This window comes from Caretta caretta, chromosome 3, assembly GCF_965140235.1.
Source record: "Caretta caretta isolate rCarCar2 chromosome 3, rCarCar1.hap1, whole genome shotgun sequence".
Taxonomy (NCBI): Eukaryota; Metazoa; Chordata; order Testudines; family Cheloniidae; genus Caretta; species Caretta caretta.
The window spans coordinates 173,803,172-173,827,187 of record NC_134208.1 but is presented as its reverse complement, the minus strand read 5'-3'; the positions used below and the strand labels follow the sequence as shown (position 1 = coordinate 173,827,187).

The 24,016-nt window shown below is 42.8% G+C and overlaps 1 protein-coding gene across 2 annotated transcripts in view; it reads left to right on the top strand.

The window, feature by feature from the left end:
- THADA (THADA armadillo repeat containing) overlaps nt 1–24,016 on the top strand; it is a 301,173-nt gene that overhangs the window by 187,991 nt on the left and 89,166 nt on the right. For both annotated transcript variants that reach the window (XM_075127132.1, XM_075127131.1), the window contains exon 30: nt 9,354–9,469. In XM_075127132.1, coding sequence (XP_074983233.1) covers nt 9,354–9,469 — 116 coding nt within the window. The remainder of the gene's footprint in view (nt 1–9,353; nt 9,470–24,016) is intronic.

The following is a 24,016-nucleotide window of genomic DNA, read 5'->3' as shown; positions in this document are numbered from 1 at the left end:
CGCAATAAATCGACCGCTAAGCGCTCACCTGTCGACTCCGGTACTCCACCAGGGCGAGAGGCGCAGGCGGAGTCCGCGGGAGAGCGTCAGCCGTTGACTTACCGCAGTGAAGACACCGCGGTAAATAGATCTAAGTACATCGACTTCAGCTACGTTATCCCCTTCCTCCCCCTGCACCCCTCTTCCCCCCCCCCCAGTGTAGACCAGGCCTAAGAAAAGGCACCTTTTGCTATTGTGCCATTTTGCCAATTTCCATTTTCCCATTCTGATAGAACTGTCAAAATAAGGCTTTTTTGAGAGAAACTTTATCACAGTGACATTTATTTCATGGTAAAATGTAGTATTTTACCAGATAAAAAACGAAATCTCTCTGTTTGAGTTGTCCATTCACAGAACTGAATGTGTTCTCTTATTTTCAGGCAACAGATTGAGACTGACCTGTTCCAACTCTGTCATCTTTGGCTAAGTGCAGTCTTTGTACTGCTGCCATTTTGCAAACACCTTTTTTTCCTCTTCTTGTTGCTTCAACCCCCACAGTTTAGTCAGCGCCACATTTTTCCGAGCTTGGTATTTATACAGTGTTTTATTTCAGCTGGTGAAACATCTGTTTTTTTTCACGGAGTTAAATAAATGATCTATGCCGAGAATGTACAGTATAGGGTGATGTCAGTTTGCTTTTTTTCAAGAGTCACTGAGCAGAACAGTCAGAGTATTGTTTCAGCCTTAGAGTCAGGAATGTGAATATTTATACTGTATACTTAATTCATACAAACACAGCTAAGGGTATGCAAGTAGAAGTTTTTATGGCTTTAGGTCAGCTTGAGGGGAGAAAAGTCTAACCTTGATATTTCACTGAAGAATGTGTAATTATATCACTTGCAAAAGTGTTGTTGAAAAATTATGCATTAAAAAGGGACTTTGTGTGTGGCTACATGTTAAAGATGGAGAATATCATCAATATCCTTTTTTTCTTTAAACAAAAACATGCTCTCTCAGCATCTGTGCCTGCTGTTAAACAACAAAATTTATTGTGAACATCCGAAAACCACAATTTCTTCTGTAAGATTAACACTGGCATTACAAAATGTCAATTTGTTTCTTTTTCAAAAAGAGAGAATGTGACACAATAGTTTAACTTTGCAGCTGCTAGAGAGTTTTGTTGCATTTGCAGTACTGTGTGTTGAGAATTGATTAGCCTACCCATGCAGCAACACAACAAATATATCTTGGGATCAAAAAGTGGCTAACATTTTATTAAACAAATCCATCAACACTCATCAGTTTTTTTGTCTGTTTTATACAGACCCGATCCACTTTTGTGATGCTTCAGTGCTATACTGATGTAACTCAACACAAGTATAATCCAGTGGTGAATCCATTCAACTTTTTAAAGATATGGGGGTTAGCATAATATCATAGTTCTTAAAGCTGATGTGTAAAGGTAAAGAATTAGGTTTGTGTCCTTTTTTTATTTTTCAATGATGTATAGATAAGGCTTAACTGAGGTTTATTCGTTTGGTTTTTTGAGCAAAGTCTAAAAAAATTTCCAGTTCTGGTTTGTTGGATATATATTGGGAATATCACGAATGAAATCTTGCTTTCTCTGTTTTGTGTTGGAAGTCTCCTTGTGGAGTCAGAAAATGGGGGCAAGAGCTTTTCCTTTGGGTGTTGGTCACGTGCTTGAGTTAAACGGGCATCAACAGAAGCAAAACTTTAAATAGCCTGAATAAAAATTAATTCACTTCTTAAATTTCAGGTATCAGTGTCTTGGTACTTTCTCTGTCCTAGTCCAAAGAGTTCTTCTGCCTTCCAGGAAAAACAGCATAGACAAGACCTGGATTTCTACTGCAAAAAATCAAGCAGGAAAAAAAGGCCTTTCAAAAGCAAATGTCTCAGACCTTTGTACCTCTAATGAATCAAAGTACATGAATGTCTTTTTTGATTTCTGTTATATTCAATGTTTCATTATTGTGATGGTAGCTTAGTGGGGTGGAAGAAATGCAGGAAAAAATAACTTGGTCTATCGTTCTTTGAGACCACAAAAGATAGAACCTTGTGTTACTCAACAGTGACATCTGTTGGTAATTCAGTAGTAGCATAATGGATCTCTAAAGGAAGCAAAGGTCAGTATAGTCTTCCCATTCAAAGGATTAGGCTTGGAGATATGAAGCAATGTATACAGAAAAGTTATAAAGGAAGAAAATTCAGCATTTGTGAAGTGCATTGGACTTTCTGATTATCAGGTCTCAAATTCTGTGACCTAATCAGGTTTCCATTCTTCACTCCACAACACATGATGAAAGCCTGTGTGTGTGAATGGTATGAAAGTGGGAATTTATAATACAGTGGGTGGTGCCAGGTGGCTGCTATTTGTAGTTGGGAAACCTGACAGTGTTAGAGGCAGCACAGAGAGAATTTAGGAATACAAATAACTGGATGTTTAATACTCAGTTGATATTTGTTTGGGAAAAATATTAAAATAAGCAGTGAATGGCAAAATTTTCAGAACTATTCATGTAAAACACAAGTATTTGTACATGAAAATAGGTACTTACAGTCACTAGCAGATCAAAATACCCATTTTGCATACACAAGTGCACGTTTTCTGGACACACAGGGGTGCACGACTCCGTCCTGGAGCCTGCACTCCCCCTGCGCCCAAACCCCCTGCCTCTGCCCGGAGCCCCCTCCCACACTCTGAAACCCTCGGCTCCACCCCCCAGCCTGGACCCCAAACTCCTCATCCCTGGCCCTACCCCAACCCCGACCCAGCCCAGAGCCCCTGCCCCCACACTCTGAACCTCTCATTTCTGGCCCCACCCGGGAGCCCACACCCCCTCCCACACACCAAGCCCCTGCCCAGCCTGGTGAAAATGAGCAGGTGAGTGAGGGTGGGCGAGAGCCAGCGACAGAAGGAAGGGGGATGGATTGAGTGGTTGCAGGCTTCAGTTTTGTGCGATTAGAAAGTTGGCAATCCTAACTGCTGTAAGTGCAGACATAGTCTAAGACCTTGACTACACTAGAACTTACTTACGTCACTCAGGGGTGTGAATAATCCAAACCTCTGAGCGATGTAAGTTATACCAACCTAAGGGCCGGTGTAGACAGCGCTGTGTCGGCAGGAGAGCTTCTCCCGCTGACATAGCTGTCGCCTCTCATCGAAGTGGAGTAATTAAGCCAATGGGAGAGCTCTCTGCTATTGGCTTAAAGTGTCTTCACCAGAAGCACTATAGCAGTGCACTGTAGTGCTTAGATATAGCCAGAGTGTCTGTGCGGATTCAGCTGATGAGCATTAATGGTTCCTCAGTGTGCTTTGATCGTCTCTGCTTTGAAACAAGAGATCAAAGCACGCTGAGGAACTGTTAGTGCTCATTAGCAGTGTCCATACAGACTCGCTCCAGCTTGTAGGGAAATAAATGTTCATGTGGACAAGCCCTTTGACTGGGACCCTGGTTTTGGGAGTATTTTTTTTAAAAGCACATTTTGTACCTGTTTTCTTCCATTATTTGTGAACTACCGTGAACTGAAGGAACTGTCAGCCAGCACAGTTGGTGAATTTGACAGAAAGCTGACACCTCAAGGATCATGTGTCCACAAGGGCTATTATAGGTTGCCACTTTGCCCACCCCTTTCCACCAAGCCAGTGAGCCCCTTCTGCAAAAGTCCTTACGCCAGACCAACCACCCAAGCAGAATCTAATTTAGAGGGTGGCATGGAAAAAGGAAGGGGGAGAGGGAAGGATGGGCTTCATGTACTTCCTGCTGCTGCTGCCAAAACCACACTCCTGCACAAAACTCCCTAACCTCCCGTCTCCTGCAGGCTTATCCCCTGCACCATGTGTAATTTGGAAATCTGGTCACCCTAATGGTTGTAGGTTCATCCACCTACCAAGAAGATAGGGAATGGTAGGAATTTAATCACAGGGCTATTGACATAAAGTCTTTGGTCACAGGAGTTTGTAAAGGAAACACTCCTAATGCTGGTCCTATGGTTTTTTATAGTACACCTGAGCACTATGGGGCTGGACAGATCCCCCAAGCATGCAATTGGTTTCAGTTTCCAAACACATGCAGTCAGTGCCCTCTATCATCTGCACTAAACTCCCACACCTACAGGCCAGTTGACCTTATCTCCTCTTCAATATTGCTCTTGGTAGTAACTTTTCTTACTCGCTGCTGTTTTGCAACCTTGCATTTAAGAAAAAAAAGTATGTATATAAAATATATATTTAAATGGAGTTCCCACTTTGCATCATTGTTCAAATATGTTTATTTTTTGTTTGTTTTCGTATGAAATCCAAAATTTGGTATGACAGCATATGCCCAAAAGGCAGTGAAGCCCAGAATGAAAGAGATGACTTCTTTGGTTAGGAATATTTGAGGTGATAAATTTCTATAAAAACAACAAGGAGTCCTTGTGGCACCTTAGAAACTAACAAATTTATTTGGGCACAAGCTTTCGTGGGCTAAAACCCACTTCATCAGATGCATAGAGTGGAAAATACAGTAGCAGGTATATATACGCAATACATGAAATGATGGGAGTTGCCTTACCAAGTGTGGGGGTCAGTGCCAATGAGATAATTCAATTAACAGTAGAATACCAAGGGAGGAAACATTTCTTTTGTAGTGGTAATGAGGGTGGCCCATGTCAAACTGTTGACAAAAAGGTGTGAGTAACAGTAGGGGGAAATTAGTATGGGGAAATTTAGTTTTTGTAATGACCCATCCACTCCCAGTCTTTATTCAGGCCTACTTGGATGGTGTCCAGTTTGCAAATTAATTCCAGTTCTTCAGTGTTTTGTTGGAGTCTGTTTTTGAAGTTTTTTTGCTGAAGAATTGCCATTTTTAAGTCTGTTATTGAGTGACCAGGGAGATTGAAGTGTTCTCCTACTGGTTTTTGAATGTTATAATTCCTGACGGGAGTCCGGTGACACCTTAAAGACTAACAGATTTATTTGGGCATAAGCTTTCGTGGGTAAAGAAACTCACACAAGAGATCCATTTCCTGGACACTACAATGGAAATAAGTGATTGTCACATAAACAGCACCCTATACCGGAAACCTACTGACCACTATACTTACCTACATGCCTCCAGCTTCCATCCAGGACACATCACACGATCCATTGTCTACAGCCAAGCCCTAAGATACAACCGAATTTGTTCCAATCCCTCAGAGACAAACACCTACAAGATCTTTATCAAGCATTCTTAAAACTACAATACCCACCTGGGGAAGTAAGAAAACAGATTGGCAGAGTGAGATGGGTACCAAGAAGTCACCTACTACAGGACAGGCCCAACAAGGAAAATAACAGAACACCACTGGCCATCACATACAGCCCCCAGCTAAAAGCTCTCCAGCACATCATCAAGGATCTACAACCTATCCTGGAAAACGATCCCTCACTCTCACAGACCTTGGGAGGCAGGCCAGTCCTCACTTACAGACAGCCCCGAACCTGAAGCAAATATTCACCAGCAACTACACACCACACCACAGAAACGCTAACCCAGGAACCAATCCCTTGTTACAAACCTCATTGCCTACTCTGTCCCCATATCTACTCTAGCGACATCATCAGAGGACCCAATCACATCAGTCACAACATCAGGGACTCATTCACCTGCACATCTACTAACGTTATATATGCCATCATGTGCCAGCAATGCCCATCTGCCATGTACATTGGCCAAACTAGACAGTCTCTACGTAAAAGAATAAATGGACACAAATCGGACATCAGGAATGGTAACATACAAAAGCCAGTAGGAGAACACTTCAGTCTTCCTGGACATTGTATAACAGATTTAAAAGTAGCTATACTTGAACAAAAAAACTTCAGAAACAGACTTCAAAGAGAAACTGCAGAACTAAAATTCATTTGCAAATTTAACACCATTAATTTGGGCTTGAATAGGGACCAGGAGTGGCTGGTTCACTGCAAAAGGAGCTTTGCCTCTCCTGGAATTGATACCTCCTCATCAATTATTGGGAGTGGACTACATCCACCCTGATCAAATTGGGCCTGTCAACACTGGTTCTCCGCTTGTGAGGTAACTCCCTTCTCTTCATATGTCAGTATAATAATGCCTGCTTCTGTAATTTTCACTCCATGCATCTGAAGAAGTGGGTTTTTTACCCACGAAAGCTTATGCCCAAATAAATATATTAGTCTTTAAGGTGCCACCGGACTCCCTGTTGTTTTTATGGATACAAACTAACACAGCTGCCCCCTGATACTTGACATAGTTCCTGATGTCAGATTTGTGTCCATTTATTCTTTTGCATAGAAACTGTCCAGTTTGGCCAGTGTACATGGCAGAGGGGCATTGTTGGCACATGATGGCATATATCATATTGGTAGATGTGCAGGTGAATGAGCCCCTGATGGCGTGGCTGATGTGGTTAGGTCCTATGATGGTGTCCCTTGAATAGCTATGCGGACAGAGATGGCACCAGGGTTTGGTTCCTGGGTTAGTGTTTTTGTTGTGTGGTGTGTAGTTGCTGGTGAGTATTTGCTTCAGGTTCGGGGCTGTCTGTAAGTGAGGACTAGCTTGTTTCCCAAGATCTGTGAGAGTGAGGGATCGTCCTTCAGGATAGGTTGTAGGTCCTTCATGATGCGCTGGAGAGGTTTTAGTTGGGGGCTGTAAGTGATGGCTATTGGTGTTCTGTTACTTTCTTTGTTGGGCCTGTCTTGTAGTAGCTGACTTCTGGATACCCTTCCAGCTCTGTCAATCTATAATCTACAATACCCACCTGGTGAAGTGAAGAAACAGATTGACTGAGACAGAAAGTTTTTGCTCTTTAAGTTGGTGTGTTGAATGGCTGTTAGGAGCTTTAGAGAAAAATTGGACAAAAAGCTCTTTGAATTGTTCAAAGAATATCCTTAAGATGGCTGCGTTGATCATTCAGCTCTGAACATTATCAGAAAATATTGTTCTGATCGTAGCCTCCATGTTCACACCCCTTAGTTGTTGACATAATACTTCAGTCCCCAAAACCATTTTCAGAATATTCCTGTGCTCAGATGTGTTCATTTATTTGATCTGAAGGAATAAATCCCAGAATGAAACAGACTCAATGGTATGTTTTCATCCTTTCTAGGGAGAAAGTGTGGTCTGGTTTAGAGTATGGAACTGAAAACATATTGAACAGATAATAATTTTCATTTAAATTTTACAGATAACATGTGATCTATTCCTCCTATGTTTCCTGGAGACAACGAGTGACAAGATTCCTTATCAATATTTATTATAATATGAAACTGATTTTGTGCATGTGTGATTTATTTTCTGAAACAAAAGTTTTACTGCTTTATTGCTATAAAATTATATAGACACTGGATGCAATATTTGTTGCTTACCTTATGGAAAATGTCTGAATGTCCATGCATGAATTGTCATTATCACAATTCAGGAAGTTGATTATACTAGCCTTTTTTGCTTATTCCAGACATGTATACAGTTTGTTGCAGTAACAACATTCTATAGTATAGGAGTACTTGTGGCACCTTAGAGACTAACCAATTTATTTGAGCATAAGCTTTCGTGAGCTACAGCTCACTTCATCAGATGCATCCGATGAAGTGAGCTGTAGCTCACGAAAGCTTATGCTCAAATAAATTGGTTAGTCTCTAAGGTGCCACAAGTACTCCTTTTCTTTTTGCGAATACAGACTAACACGGCTGTTACTCTGAAACCTGTCATTATATAGTATGATTTTTGCATTTCATAAATCCTCTTCTGGTTGATAATTTCTCGTGTACATTCCATGACCAACATTTTATAGCTAAGACAATATCTTTTCTCACTACGAGATCATCTTGTACACTCGTCATCAAGTTGCCATTTGTGCTATGTTGATCTTTTTTAAATGAAGAACATTTAGAAGATTTGATGGTTGCAAAATAATTGTAAACTAAAGTTTACACAGTTTATAACTTAGGCCTTGTCTACACTACTGGGGTAAGTCAACCTAAGTCACGTAGCTTAGGTTGAGTTACTGCGGTGTCTACACCACGCTGCGTCAATGGCAGACACTCTCCCGTCGACTTACCTTACTTCTCTCGTTCCGGTGGAGTACCGGAGTTGACCAGAGAGTGCTCTGCAGTCGATCCCTGGTAAGTGTAGACATGGCTTTAGTGTGTGTTCCAAAACTGCATAACTTTTTACAATGGCTTTTAATCAATAAATAATAGTTAGTGGTGACAACCTGGAAAGCTCTTGTAGTTTGTTGGTATGTAACTCCCTAAAAGTGGTATTGGGGAAGACTGATTGCATTGCAGCTCTGCTTTCCTGTAAGTAGGAGAGCCCTGCAATAAATATAGGGAAGTAGAGCAGGGTTTTTTTTTTTCACTTCAGCAGCTGTAGTCAGGGTCCAAGTTTTGAGGGCTTCATGAAGGATAGTTTGGGACTATCACAGGTTTTGGTGAGGCTGATAATATAGAACACTTTTTCCTCCTGTGATAACATCACTACAACAGCTGACATTCGAAGAAAAGAAATACAGTAAAAAGTATCATTTTAATACTGTGAACAAGTCTATTAATAGGCAGAACAATGTTGCAACATTGGGCCCAGAACTTGCAATTAGATATGCACAGGCATGGTGGCTGTAGGAATCCTCTGTGCCCATTTCATGGCAGGACTGGGGCCTATATCTTTTTTCATAATCCAAGTAAAACAAACATGCAGTTGATAGTATACTAACCAGTTAATTAGAATAATTACTCCAAAAATGAAACTAATTTCTTACACAGTTTTTATGTATGACCTGTAGATTCAAATAAAAGCTAGAATGTTTAACACAAATGTCATTAGTACACATACTATTTCATTGAGGCTAAAGGGTTAAAACAATTTAAAAAGTGATTATACTTATTCTGATTAAGTTGATGAAACGATAGAAGTCTCATTAAGAGGGACTAGTTCTAAGTAATTTCCATTTGTAAAATAAGCATGCATGGATTTGCTGCCACCTCTAGATTGATAGGCTCATTTTGAGTGAATGCAAAACTGCTGGTGTCAAGAAATATGTTTAAATTGTTTTGCTCTTGAAATCAGTTATTAGGTTGTTTACTATATTTCATTAGTTATAAGGTTATTATTATGGGATAATTATCTTTTTATTTTGTATTGTGAAAAGTGCACGTAATAGAAAAGTAGATTGAAAATGTAACTTGCCATTATCCAAAGCTAACCCACTTTTCTGCATGAACAGTAGAGGGTCATTTTGCTAGTGGCGGTTTTCTTCTATAGGGTTATTTTGAGGAAGGGTGAAAGCTAGGAGCTGAGGAGTCAAAAAATATTTTTACAGCAGTCTGCAACATTTTTTCTTTTTTCATTTAGGTTTTTCACTTGCTGGGGTCCTACTTGGAATCTAAACACCGGCTTAATTCAGACCGTCAGCAGGGGCTAGTTGACATCATCACTTGTATAAAAGCCAAAGTGTGGTTGGCCAAGAGGTATGTTCAAAGACCATATATGCAAGAAGTTATCAAAGACTACTAATAAATACACTGAAGGGTTGGAGGGGGCTGTTTTTGTGTGTTTGTTTTTGCAAGGCTATTGATATAAGTTCTGCAGAAATATTCAGAAATTTGAGTTATATTCATAAAATGTATTCATTCTTTTGGCCTTTTTTTTTTCAAAAAATAAAGGAAAAATAGTGTTAATGTGCTTTTCTCACACATATCACTGTTTTTTGCTTTATCAAGCTTCTTCTCTACATATGAAATAGTTGACTATCAGTTATATACCACAAAAGCTTCAGAAATCCATATGTGAACAGTCGTCTCAAATACTGGATGAGCTTGGCTGTTATGATAAAGTCACAGTAATATATACAGTATGGTCAGTAGCATGACCATACTTTTCCTATTTTCCCTGGTCACTGTCACCCAAGAATGTAGAAAATGTGTCACAGCATGCAAATGATGGATCTTTTGCAGGCTGTGTCCACCCAAACGTCAACAACGCAGGATAATTCTGGACATATTTCTCCAGGTTTGCTGCAGAAGAACGTTGAGGTGGCCAACATGCCACCATTAAGCAAAAAAGAAAATAGCGTGTTATTACAACGTTTCTCTGAGCACATGTGTAATATTAAAAAATTGTACACACATCCTGTTGACCAAAGTCAGTAGAAAGATACCTGCATAACATAAACTAAAAGCGTACCCCACCCTGACAGAAGAGTTGGGCCTTGCACATGTCTTAATTATATATGCATAATATTTTTAATCAGTTTACATGCTCCCATAGTCTCTTTTTAATGGGCCCATTTTGTAAATGAATAACATTAATAAATATGCTAATCTCCTGACTTTCAGGAGAAAATATATTTGTAGGTTTCTGACAGAGGAATTCTCTGAAGCATTTAGACTACGAAATCCAGCTGCCTAATCTGGATGTATGGCCAAACTGCAGTATTTCCTCTATTTCACTTGTACATAAAAAGCCATATTCACATAAAATGACCATATGCATTAATGTAAGCCTGCATCAATAGGTCGTTTTCTTTTGTGTATCTGCTCTACATTCCTTTCTTGATTCATACATTGTAAGTTACAGTGTTAACATAATCTGGATATAAAAGATTTTTCTTTTAAATTAATAGAGCTCTTATTATTTAGACTTGACAGAAGGAATAACAGTGGGATAACTTTATATGTATTTTTTTAAACTAATAATGTTTTCTGTATATTTTGAATATAGAGCTCTAGAAAACTATGTTAAGTTATACAGTGTTGGTTTAAAACTTTTCAAAACAAGTTTTTATCCATAATTTATTTGCTCATTCTCACTTGATCTGTGTTATTTTATTTACTTAAGGGACACCGTGAACAGGGTGAAATTTGTTTTTACCTAACTAAAATAATGAAAGTATCTGTGAAACATTTGATAACACAATTTACATGTATTAAACCTAAAAAGAAAAGGGAATGATTGCACTGAAATGGAGACTTTTCTTCTTCAAGTGGTTGTCTCCATGGGTATTCCACTGGAGGGGAGCATGCGGTCTGAGTGCTTGAGACTGAAAGATTTTACACTAGCAGTGCCTGTTGGTCCGTGCCTGCACCCGCTTGTGCTCAGAACTGAGGGCGTAAGAAGAGGCCTGGAATGACTACCTCTCCAGTTTCTCTCTACTGCTTGTGGTCTGAGATGGAACCCTTGGTATCTGCACCTTTGCTAACGTACCTGTTTCCAATCACGTTTTTCTGTACATAGTTTTACCTTTTAGATTGTTAGTTTTAGTGGTTACATAGTGCTCTGGGAACCCGGGGTGTTTCTCCTTTCGTTACCTCTCCACCATTTGGAGTTCTTAGTATGGCTGGAACTAGATCTCCAGCTGCAAGTCTGGTGGAACTGCCCCTGTGTCTTCCCAGTGAGTGACACCCCCCCTCCAGCCCCCCATGACTCATGTTTGTTACCTTGGAATAGGGTTACCAACAGTCCTGTATTACAAGGGATGTCCCTTATTTAAATAGAAAATTGCTTGTTCTGTACTAAATCAGTACGGGACACCTTTTATCCCATATTGAAACAGCAGGGGGCCAGTACTCATAGCTGCATCTTTCCATTCCCCTCCCAACCCTGGCCCTTCAGTGTTGTGCAGGAAAAACAGCGTCAGGAGGGGAGTGGAATATGTACCCATGAATACTGGCCCCCTGCTGGACAGGGCCCCCTGCTAACTCCAACCCTTGAGCACAGCCCCATCTACTTTCTCTGCGCAGGCTCTCTCTGGCAGGGGAAGTGAATGGGGCTGTGTGCCCTGGAACTGCGCTGAACGTCCAGGATAAGAAAGGGGCTCTCTCTGGCAGGGGGTTCAGCACACCCAGGGTGTAGTCTCTCTGCTCTGAGAGTTTCTGCCAACATCCCCAGCAGGGTGGACAGCACAGCAACAGGCAAAGACCAGCAACTGCAGCTTCTACCTTGGCTCCTGGTGTCCGTGCAGAACCTGAACAGGACTTGCAGCAGCTGCTGGCCCAGAACCTGAGGCCCTGGATTCTCTGCAGCATCCAGAGCTGACAAGAGAGAAACCCTAGAAAACATGGGGGTGAGGGGAAAGGGTCTTGTCCCCAGAGGTTCAAGTCTAGATTGGGGATATCGGAGGTTTGTCCCGTGTTTTTAAATACAATGTTGGCAAACCTACCTTGAAGAATCCCACTAGTACTAGTTGCTGTTATTTTCCATGTCAAACCCATAAATCCTGTGAATTCTGGGTCTGAAGACACCTGATGGAATGGTCGATAAGGCCTCAGTCAGACCCTGGTTTGTTTGATGCTGTACACTGGCTGAAGGTGCCTCTCCTGGCCAGACGCTGCTTATCTCCGGGCTATTAGAGACAAGGTCTAAGGATTCTGGCAGGCAGCAGCAGGAGGGTAAGAACAAATGCCCTCATAAAAAGTGGAAGAAATCTCCTCCCAAGACCTCTAAGCGGAGGACTACCTCCCATACACTAGTGAGACTCTGTGCCCTGGTACAGGTGTGTCAGGAGGTTGTGGGGAGCATGGATCTGAATCCCTGGTATTGAGGTCCAATGGTACCAGCCATGAGAGATAAGGAAGCAATCTCCTGGTACACTGGCAGTACCACACCAGAGTGGGAAGAAGGACTCAGTAGCATCGACATGCACTGCTGGATCTAAGTCAGTATAGTTGGCTGCATGAAGAGCCAGACGCCGCTCCTGCTCCCCAAGTCTTAGACCTGGGTGTACTATTCTTGGGGACCTGGCTCTGTATTCTGACCTGGAATCACCAATACTCTCAGAACTGGAGTTACCTTAGGGAGATATCCACACTGTCAGTGCACCATTTGCCAGTCTTATCTGCCAGCAAAAGCATTACAAAGTGTACAGTACCAACAGTTCCACAGTGGAATCTAAAGATTTTTATTCCTCTGGTGAGCTAAAGGAGTGGTTCTCAACTTGGGGTATGCAGCGGTCTTCCATACAGCTTCCTTACATGAACTCATCTAGATATTTGCCTAGTTTTACCACAGTCGACAAAAAAGGCACTGGCGAAGTCAGTACAGACTAAAATGTAATACAGACAAAATGAGAAGGTAAGCAATTTGTCAGAAATAGTGTGCTGTGACGCTTTTGTATTTTTATTTCTGATTTTCTAATCAAGTAGTTTTTAAGTGCGGTGAAACTTGTGATACGCAAGACAAAGCAGACTCCTGAAACGGGTACAGTAGTCTGGAAAGGTGGAGGCCTATTGAGCAGCTCCTTGGTCCACTCTGAGATGCGACATTAGCTCTGACAGAGGTTCCAGAGACTGGTAGGCACCCTTGCACTCCTGCAGGATGTTACTGGGTTTGGGAGCAGTGATATTCTCTCCTTGGGCACCATTTCCTGACCCCTACAATCTCACTAGGCGTATTGTGGTTCTTGGGATCCTTACATCTAACTTCTCAACTTCAAAGGATCTGAGCAGGAATTCAGACTGAGATCACCTTGTACAGAATAGCCTCAACCCCCTTGGGAGTGTTCTGAGGAGGAAGATCAACCTGAACAGATGGGCCCACTCAGTCACCCTGTGGCACGCTCATCCTCATCTCCGAACAAGGTGATAGCACAAAGTTCACCATTGCCATCCAACAACTACAGACAATTTCACGACCTCCTGAGGAGAATTGCAGAGTCACTCCAGATTCTGCTGGAGGAAGTCCAGGACTCCACTCAAAAATTTCTGGACATCCTCCTGACTGCAGGCCCCTAGCAAGGGGCAGTCAACAAAGCTATACTAGAACCGGACAAGACAGTCTGGTATACCCCAGCCACCAGTGTCCCCACTGCTAAGAGAACAGATTAAAAACTACTTTGTACTGTCTAAGGGAGTGGAATACTTGTTTTCACACCCCACCTCAAACTTCCTGATGGTTCAGGCCATCACTGAATGTAACAGACCACCAATCTAGGTCTGCTCCTTCCAACAAGAATGCTAAAAAATTAGACTTCTTCAGAAGAAAGTTTTTCTCCTCTTCCAGCCTTCAGTTTCACATTGTGAATTATTCTGCATTGGTGCCTAAATGTTACTTTATTAACTACAACAAATTGTATGAGTTCACCAACAAACTTCCATAGGAACTAAGACCTCAATTTCAGGGCATTGTTGATGAGGGTAAATTGATAGCTAGCTCATCCCTCCAATCTTCAGTTAATGCTGCAGATATGGTTTCCTGCTCCCTGATGACTGTGGTTATCATGAGATGGGCTTCACTACTTCGCCCCTTTGGGTTTCCCAAGTAAGTTCAGGCTACTGTGGAGGACCCTCCCCATCAAGATCAACAATCTGTTTAGTGAAAAACTGATGAATCTGTGTGCACCTTGTGATAAAGTCAGGCTGGACGGCAGGAAGAGGGTGCTAGAAGGCAGATATATATTAGCCCCAGAATGTTAAAGGCCCTCTTTTCTACTAGCTGAGAAGGGGTTACCTCAGGTCAATGAGGGACACCTGATTCCAATTAAGGTCTGCCTGAGGCCTTTAAAAAACCCTCTTCTGGTGAGAGAAAGAGGGAAGAGAGAGAGAAGCTGCTGCCAGGCTAATGGCAGTAGGGAAATAAGCTTCTCCAGGGTGAGAGGCCACCAGTGAGGAGGCAGTGAAAAGTACCCGCCAGGGGATTTTTTGTTTGAGACTGTTTCCATTTTTGTTTGGTGGAAGAACACCCCTTAGGCCAACTCTTAGGCCTACCCTAAAAGTACGACCAAGGGAACACAGAAGGGGGAAGACAAACCTTGCCCTGAGTGGGGTTGATTACCCCAGGCCTGCCATTGCCACAGGAGGAAGCACTAAATCTGGTGAGACAAGGAGGTGCCTTGCCACAACCCCTAAGGATTCCTGTGCAACCCTCCACTCTTGGTTATTTGGAGCATAGCACGTTGGGGGAAGAACTCCAAACTGCCTTCTTATAAACCACAGTCTGCTTCTCAGCCCTTTTACCATCACAGAGTTTGAGCCTCCCAGCACAGCAGACAAAACATCCTGCCATTGTCCTCTCCCCAGTCCTAGACTCCTGCCAAGAGATCATTTTGATAGGACCCTAGAGAGCTGCCAAGTAGTCTCCACTTCTATCAGTACCCCTTTTGGTGGCTTTCTGGCCTGTTTCTTTCTGTCATGGTGTCATATCAGACAGATGGGTCCTAGAGATCATCTCCACTGGCTACATGATAGTTTCTTTCCATTGCTTCCACAAAACCCACTTCTTTGTCCCTATTCAGGGACCTCTCTCACAAGAGACCCCTCAGAAAGGGGATAGACTCCCTAATCTAGCTAGGGGCTATAGAACCTATGCCTCCTCAGGTTTTTATTCAGGATATTTCCATGTCTCGAAAAAGAAGGGGCGCTGGAGACCCATTCTGTATCTCAGACAACTGAATGTCTTCGTACGCCATTCAAGGTTGAGGATGACAATCCAAGTATCTATAATCCCCTCCCTAAACAAAGGTGATTGGTTTGCAGCTCTTGATTTGAAGGATGCCTGTTTCACATATAGACATTCATCCAGCCCGCAGAAGATTCCTGCACTTCATGGTGGGTCTAGAACATTATCAGTACAGAGTTCTATAGTCTCTTGACAGCCCCCATAGTTTTCACAAAGGTGCTATCTATGGTAGTAGCATACTTACATCACCAGGGCAGCCCAGTCACTCATAGTGGGAGGTACAGTCATCGGTCCTTTTCCCTTCTCAGCCCCCTTAGGACTTCAAGTAAACAGAAAAGTCCACTTTAGTTCCAGTGCCAATTACAGACTTTATCAGAACTCTGGACTAAATTTCAGTGACAACATACTTACCTGTGGACAGATTCCACATAAGGAGGGATTTCATCTCCTGGCTCTGGTGGAGTCCTCAGGCAATAGTTAGATTCCACCAGGATGTCCTAAGCCCCATGGCTGCCTGCACCTACATGACTCTTTAGCAAGGCTCCGCATCATGCACTTTCAGGCATTGTTATGGACAGTCTACACGCCGAGCGGGGAACCTGGACAAACAAGTCTGTTCCCCTCAGTGACCTGATCATTCACCTAGTGGGAAGGCAAAGAAGCTGTGTGCGTAGGCATTCCCTTCATTCTTACCCTCCCACCTGCAAAGATGGCGACTTTGGTTGGCTCCTTACTGGAGTGGGGAGCACATCTGGATGATCATATGGCTCAAGGTTTGTGGTCCCAACAAGAATCCAAGATGCACATCATCTCAGACTGCAAGCAATAGACAAAGCCTGCAAAAGATTCCTTCCTTTCCTCTGGGCCCATAGGTGCTGACTCTGTGGGTGCTCCGGGCTGGAGCACCCACGAGGAAAAATTGGTGGGTGGGCAGCTCCCCTCCCTGCCCGCTGCCTCCGCCTCCTCCCCTGAGTGCACTGCCTCCCCACTTCTACCCCTAGCTCTCAGCACTTCCCGCCGCGAAACAGCTGTTTCATGGTGGCAAGCGCTGGGAAGGAGGGGGAAGGTGGTGTGCTTGGGGAAGAGACAGGGCCGGGGCAGGGATTTGGGGAAGGAGTTCAATAGGGGCAGGGAGGGAGTGGAGTTGGGGCAGGGGCTTTGGGGAAGGGGTTGGAAAGGGGGTGGGGCAGGGATGGAGTAAGGGCAGGGCCAGAGGTTAGGGGGCGCGAGCACCCACCAGCGCTGGGAAAAGTTGGCGCCTATGTCTGGGCCCTGCACATTCAGATCATGTTAGGCAATAGAATCATAGTTTACTACATAAACAGGGAGGAGCGAGGTCCACCCCTTTCACATGGGGGCAGTCAAACTCTGGAAGTGGTACGTCTGATACCAGATAACTCTGTCAGCAGTGCACCTCCTGGGAATACTGAACACTTTGGCAGACAGACTCAGCAGGCACTTTCACAGGGAACACTAATGGGAACTGCGTTGACTCAGTAGCACAGAACATCTTCTGGGAGTGGGGATTCCCACTGTGGGTCATCTTCATCTCCCAAGAGAACATGAAATACACAGCCTACTGTTCCTAAATAGTTTAGTGTCACATTTTCTGAAGGGGACACATCCCTAGTTCAGTGGTGAGAGCCGTTAATGTATGCCTTCCCACCCATATCTCTCTTACCTTCAGCCCTGAGGAAAATCAAGTAGAACAACCTATCAGTAATCCTAGTGGCACCCTGATGGCTGAAACAGTTTTGGTTGGTATCATGTCCATTCATCTAAATCTAGCTGTTTCTGAATCTGCTGAATCAGGAAAAAGGCAAGACCAACCATTCCAACTCAGCATCCTTCCATCTAACAGCTTGGTATTTGAGTGGATGATGAGTTTAGAAAGGTCACGTTAATAATAATAGGAAAATCTCTGTGAGAAAACATTATGCAGCTAAGCAGAAGAGATTGTATGTCTGGTGCCAGCATCATCAGATACCTCCAGAGGACTGAGTTCCCTACCAACTTGGACTATGGCCTTTCCCCAGAGAAGTTGGGCCTATCTCTGAGCTCTCTGAATGTGGATTTAGGAGCAATCAACACCTTCCATTCTTTGGTGGAGAACTGTTCAGTCTTCACCGACACTATGACTTTAAGGGTTCTGAAACCTTTATCAGAAGCTTTCGTCTGGTACTGAAACTGATGCGAACATCTTGGCTTCCTGCTACCTTCTTCATCCGTCTATAAAAGTGGTTTTCCTCACTGTGATTATCTCTGCCAGGAGGGTCGGTGAGTTTGGAGCTCTTATGGTGGACCCTCCCTTCACAGTCTTTCATAAAGATAAGGTTTCTTTGAGTGTGTCTACACTGCAGCGCAAGTCTGGGCTCAAATTCAGGATTGAGCCCCAACCCCACTTCCGTCTACACACTAATTTCTCAGGCTTGGACTCAGAGTCCTAGGACCTTGTGAGGGTAGAGGGTTTGAGTCCAAGTCAAGCTGAGGCCCACGTCTCAAGCTCTATCACTTTGCTGTGTAAATGCAGCCCCTCCCCAACCCTCCGACATCTGCCAGAAGTATCCCACTTTACTTCTGGGCCAAGTTCCTTTGTCCTCTCTCTCCCAAGAATCACCAGTTAACTCCAGGGAAACAGAAGCAACATTCCCCTGGTAGCGCAGCAGCTCTGCGAGTCAGCATTTAACTCTTCTACTTTGTTCTGACCACTGAGCTGCAAAAACACCTGAGGGGGAATCTTCTGCACTTGCAATGGACATCAACCAAAAGAAGTCTTTTGCAAAGGGCCCTGCTTCATGGTCACGGGAGCACAGCCAGACTTTGGTTAATCTCTAGTATGAGACCAGCACAACAGATTTTAGTTTTGGATTTTAGCAAAAATATTAGGAATGACCACACATACCAGCAAATAGTGAAGAATCTGCCAGTGCTGGAAATTTACCAGACTGTCGACTAGTGCATGGAGTGGATTAAGTGGTTCAAAACTGAGTACTGGGAAACCAGGGGCCAGTACCAATTGACACTGCTTGTATAAAATCTTCTAGTCGCAGGTGCACCAACGGTGGAATACCAATAGGGTTCAGACATCTCAAGTAACTTGTTACTGTAACCCCCTTTCCCTCTCAGGGCATTTCCTGAGGCTTAGTCGTCTGCCCTAGCATTACCAGGCTGCGCAGCTCCCTCAGCTGTTCATTAGTCCCCAGGAAGTGTCCTGCACCAAAGTCATTGTTACTATTACAAGATGAAAATGGAAAAACAAATAGGCATATGGATTCTTGTTAGTGGCTGACTCGGTTTCAACTGGCATATACAGGGTAGTTCCAGAGAATAAATACTCCATACAGAATTGGCCGGATGGGGAAAATAAGTGTCGCTCCATTGCAGTAAATGAGTGAGGTTCTGGCTTTTTTTCTCTCTCTTAATCTATCTAATCCTTCTACTTTGTATGGTCCCTGTCACCATAGTACTCTAGCACCTCCCAAATATTTAAAAATAACAGTAACAGTCCCTTTGCAAATGTTTCCAGTAATATCATATGATTAGAGCTGGGCAAAATTTTTTGCTTTTTTGCCTGTAATGCAGTTTGGGTCAACTCGAAACTATTCGTAAATTTGACAGGTTTGCGGCTCTGGGCACTATTGCTTTGGCTCATTCCTTAAGTACTTTAAGGTGAATTTCATCAGGTTCTGCTGAACTAAATACATGTAATTTATCTAAATATTGTTTAAGCAGTTCTTTCCCTATTTTGCCCTGAGATCTTTCCCCCTTGTTGTTAATATTCCTTATGGTCACAATTAACCTTTTAGTGAAGAGTTAAGCAACAAAACTCATCTCAAAATATCGAAATCCTCTGTGAAACAGAATTATCTTTCACTGCACAGGTCTAGTCCCATATGTATGTCCTAGAAAGGGAGAGAAGCAGAGTACAGCAAAGAATTACCCGTTTTTGTCTTTTAATTCTAAGTATAAAAAAACTTGTAATATCTCAGATACCACAGTGTGGTGACTCTTGGCAAACATGATCTTTTGTGGCAACCAGTACTTATTTGCAATGGGTAGAAAAGCTAAAAATCATGGGGAAATAACATTTAAAAATTGTTTAGTCTTGTATTATCGCCAGTAGTTTCACATTCTGATGTGATTTAAAATTAATTTGTCATTTCTGTACTCATTCCGCATGGTTTCCAGCAACTTGAGTTAAAATACACACTTCCACTGTGCTCTGGTGCCATTCTTCTTGAGAGCCTCAAGCACTTATGATTCTGGATGAAAAGAGTGGGTCTCAAAATTATGAGACCAAAGTGTGCTGTTACCTAGCAACAGCATTTAGATGCATGAGCTAATTCCTGCTCCAGATATACTTAGCTGTCAGAAGGACTGTCCTTTTTTTCTTTTGGGGGCTGCAGACAGCAGTATTATTTTCTAAACACTTAATTTATCAGCGTAAAAGAGACTGAAGCATTATTGCATAAATACTGTAGCACTGTAATTTTATTTTTTCAGGCAAAGGCATGTCTTTAGGGAACAAAATAAGGTTTTTTTCCTCTCATTGCCCCTAGTAAGCTGATTTTTTCCCAGTATGTCTTAGAAAACTTCAGGGTTTTCAGCTGGAATTTTCAGCCTATCATTAAAACAAACTTAATGGGAGTTTTTTCTTTGTGCTCTTTGCTGCTAAGGCATCAAGGGAGGAAGAGCACATATATTTCACCTCATTTAAGCTGTGGCTTCTAATCTTTCCCTCTATTTTCTTTCTTTCTTTCTTTCTTTCTTTCTTTCTTTCTTTCTTTCTTTCTTTCTTTCTTTCTTTCTTTCTTTCTTTCTTTCTTTCTTTTTAAAGATACTTTTCAAACAGCTAAATCTTTATCACTACCCTTTTTGGACAAATATTAAAAGTAGGGGGGTTTATTTTTCAGGTTGAGTGAATTTGTTGCTTATTTTCTATCCTTCCTATTTTCAACATTTTTGTGAAGGTGATCTTTTTTAAAGTTTTCCTCCATTTTGTTCTTATAGTTTACATTTCATTCATTGCAGCATTTTTTCTTTTTCTAAAAAAGAATATGTTATGCCTTTCCCTCAAATGCCACAAACAGCAAAATAACATTCTTTTACTTTAACATTTGTTAAAATTATATATTTCCTAGTGTTGGAAACACAGAATATTTGAAAAGAACAAGAAATGTGAAATCTTCTTGCTGAAGAGCTAAGGTTATGGAAAAATAGTCTGGTGAAAAGCAGTCAGAAATAATCAATATTTCAAGCTGAACCTTTGAAAGAGTTGCTGAAGATCAAAGCTCTTTCATATGGGAGAAACCAGTAAAAATAGTTTTTGCTTAACTGCGTGCCAATGGGTTAAAAGACCAACAGTAGGTGCCTTCTACTTTATAAATATAGAAAGTTATAAGTACAATCTGGAGCTATTAATTTAAATAGAAGCCCATGGAAATATCTGTCTTGTTTCACTTGTGGCCTTTGGCAAGGCAGAATATTGCTGTTGGAAGATTTGTGAAATGTTCACTGCCCAAATTTGCTATGGGATGCAGTGTCTCCAAGTGTCGTTAGTTAATTTTCTTAGTTCTTCTTAAGGGAGGAGAATGAAGTGTCTTTTAGTTCTTGTAAACATCTACAGTATATGTTCAATCTTCCTTACACATCAGTACATTACATCGCACCACAAAGGTAGTGTATCAGTTCCTAGCTAAAATCTTCTTCCTTGCCCATTTTCTGACCAAGTAATCCCCCTCTTCAAAATCCTCTGTTGCCCCTCCCTCCTCCACTGCATCAAAATCATGCTCCTTATCATTTTTATAAGTCCTGTATGACTTTGCCCTCTCCCCACTTACTTGCCTTTGTCTCATTTCATTTTTCTGCTTCTGTAATAAAAGCTCTTCCCTTTTATGTCTGAGACACCTAGCACATATTAAAATATACATGTATAACTTTCTTGTCCAGGATATGTTTCATCCAATAGTGCAAAATTCACAGCAGGCACAAAATCTGTACAATAACTATGTTCTTAGGCATAGCTCCTCTCTTGTACCCAGCATATATAAGAATGTTATTTTGCAACATATCAAATTATGTGCCAAATTAATCTCTGATTTTAACTGTATAAAAATAAATGGATTTTCACCTGGGATGAATTTGACCTCATGAATTTTTATAAGTCACTAAGGGGAACTGCATATGTTTCTCCTGAAGAGAATGAAAAACATACAACAGAATTGTGGCCCTGACAGAGAACAAGGCCGTGACAACACACACCCACCCCACCATCTGGTCCAATTCATCAAAGACAACTCAAAACACTTCATCTCCAATAAAAAAAAAAAAAATTCTAACAGAAAAAAGAGAAAACTGAAAACTCAGAAAGCTCTCAATGGCGTCACAATAAAAAGAGTTTTTGCAGCTTTTCCTGAAGCAGTAGTAGGTTCCATGATGTTTCCAGAAAAGAAAGCACACAAAAAAAAGTGCATGATAGCAGCAGCAAAATACTGGTGATGGCACACAAACTGCAACCAACACATTGAAGAATTTTCACGTTGGGGAAACAACTTTCTCTGATGCACAGTTAACAGCTTTCACGTATGGGGAAAATCAGGCAAAGGGACCTTATAGAATCATAGAATATCAGGGTTGGAAGGGACCTCAGGAGGTCATCTAGTCCAACCCCCTGCTCAAAGCAGGACCAATCCCCAGCTAAATCATCCCAGCCAGGGCTTTGTCAAGCCTGACCTTAAAAACCTCTAAGGAAGGAGATTCCACCACCTCCCTAGGTAACGCATGCCAGTGTTTCACCACCCTCCTAGTGAAAAAGTTTTTCCTAATATCCAACCTAAATCTCCCCCACTGCAACTTGAGACCATTACTCTTTGTTCTGTCATCAGCTACCACTGAGAACAGTCTAGATCCATCCTCTTTGGAACCCCCTTTCAGGTAGTTGAAAGCACCTATCAAATCCCCCCTCATTCTTCTCTTCTGCAGACTAAACAATCCCAGTTCCCTCAGCCTCTCCTCATAAGTCATGTGTTCCAGTCCCCTAATCATTTTTGTTGCCCTCCGCTCGACTCTTTCCAATTTTTCCACATCCTTCTTGTAGTGTGGGGCCCAAAACTGGACACAGTACTCCAGATGAGGCCTCACCAATGTCAAATAGAGGGGAACGATCATGTCCCTCGATCTGCTGGCAATGCCCCTACTTATACATCCCAAAATGCCATTGGCCATTCGTTGACTTCCATGATTCGACGGTCTCTACCCAGGCCTTTTCCTTCCACGGGGAGGATGGACAAGAAGACCACTTGCACCTCAAACTCCTTTATCCTTCTTCCGAGAGCCACGTAGTTTGCAGTGATCCGCTCAAGGTCATTCTTGGCAGTATCATTGGTGCCCATGTGGAGAAGCAGGAAGGGGTAGCGATCCGAGGGCTTGATGAGTCTCGGCAGTCTCTCCGTCACATCGTAAATCCTAGCTCCTGGCAAGCAGCAGACTGCAAGCAGCAGTTGCTCCAAGAAGGTTCCACCATGGCAGTAAATGGCCACATCTGTACACTGTTACTTGATGTGTTGTATTTGTGTGCTGACATTCTTGAGTTTCCAGGCACCAAACAAAAATTCTTTGTGTTGGCTCCATATTTCATCTAGGCAGTGACACTTGATATTTCCGAATGCACTGCTGTTAACATGTCAGTCTGTTGACTGTAGTGTTTGCTGAATAGATGAACATCTTGTTACATGGTTAACAGCATGAGTGTTTAAGTTTAAAAATTTATAAATAACACCTCATTATTAACACCTCATCATGAGCACTGGAGGAGGTTTACCTCTCTTTTGCTACTTTTGTTTCAGTCTTTCATGTCTCCACAAGACAGACGCTTACAAAATGAAGGTTGTCTTTTTCAATCAGGAGGGCAAAAATTTCTTCAAGTTTTGGTCCCTATGTGTATTCTGCTGTGGGTATAAATGGGCTCCATGCACCTGAGAGCAGAGAATTTTTTTAAGTAGTGTCCGTTGATCCACACCTAGGTTCCCTGTAAGCTGTGCAGCAAGCTATCGAGGGCTGTGCAGGCGGGGAGAGGCGCCTTTCCCCCGGCCCGGCCCAGCCCTGCCAGAGCTGCCGCAACCAGGGAAGAGGAGCCCCTTGCCCAGCCCTGCTGGAGCTGCAGAGGAGAGGAGAGAAGCCCTGCCGGAGCTGCCGGGGAGAGACGCCCTTCCCCAGCCCCACCGGAACTGCCTCTTAGCCAACCCCGAGCTGTTGCAGCGAGAGAGGGATGGGGGGAGTCCTCTCTCTGCCGCAGCTCCGGGACAGCCTGCACCCCAAGCCCCGCATCCCCACTCCACCCCAGAGCCCGCACCCCCAGCCAGAGCCCACCCCCCGCACTCAAACCCTTTGCCCTAACCCTGCTCCCCCACCCACACTCCAAACCCCTTGGCCCCGGACCCATCACACATCACATTCATATTGGTGCACATAACAAAATTCATTCCTCACATGGACGTAAAAAATTAGAGGGAACACTGGTCCTATGTTGTTGTTCTCCTTGTGCTCCAGGATGAAAGTAAAAGGGGCACTGTGGACTGATGCTGCTCCAGTTCCTTCTTACCGCTGCATGGCCCGAATCAGAATCT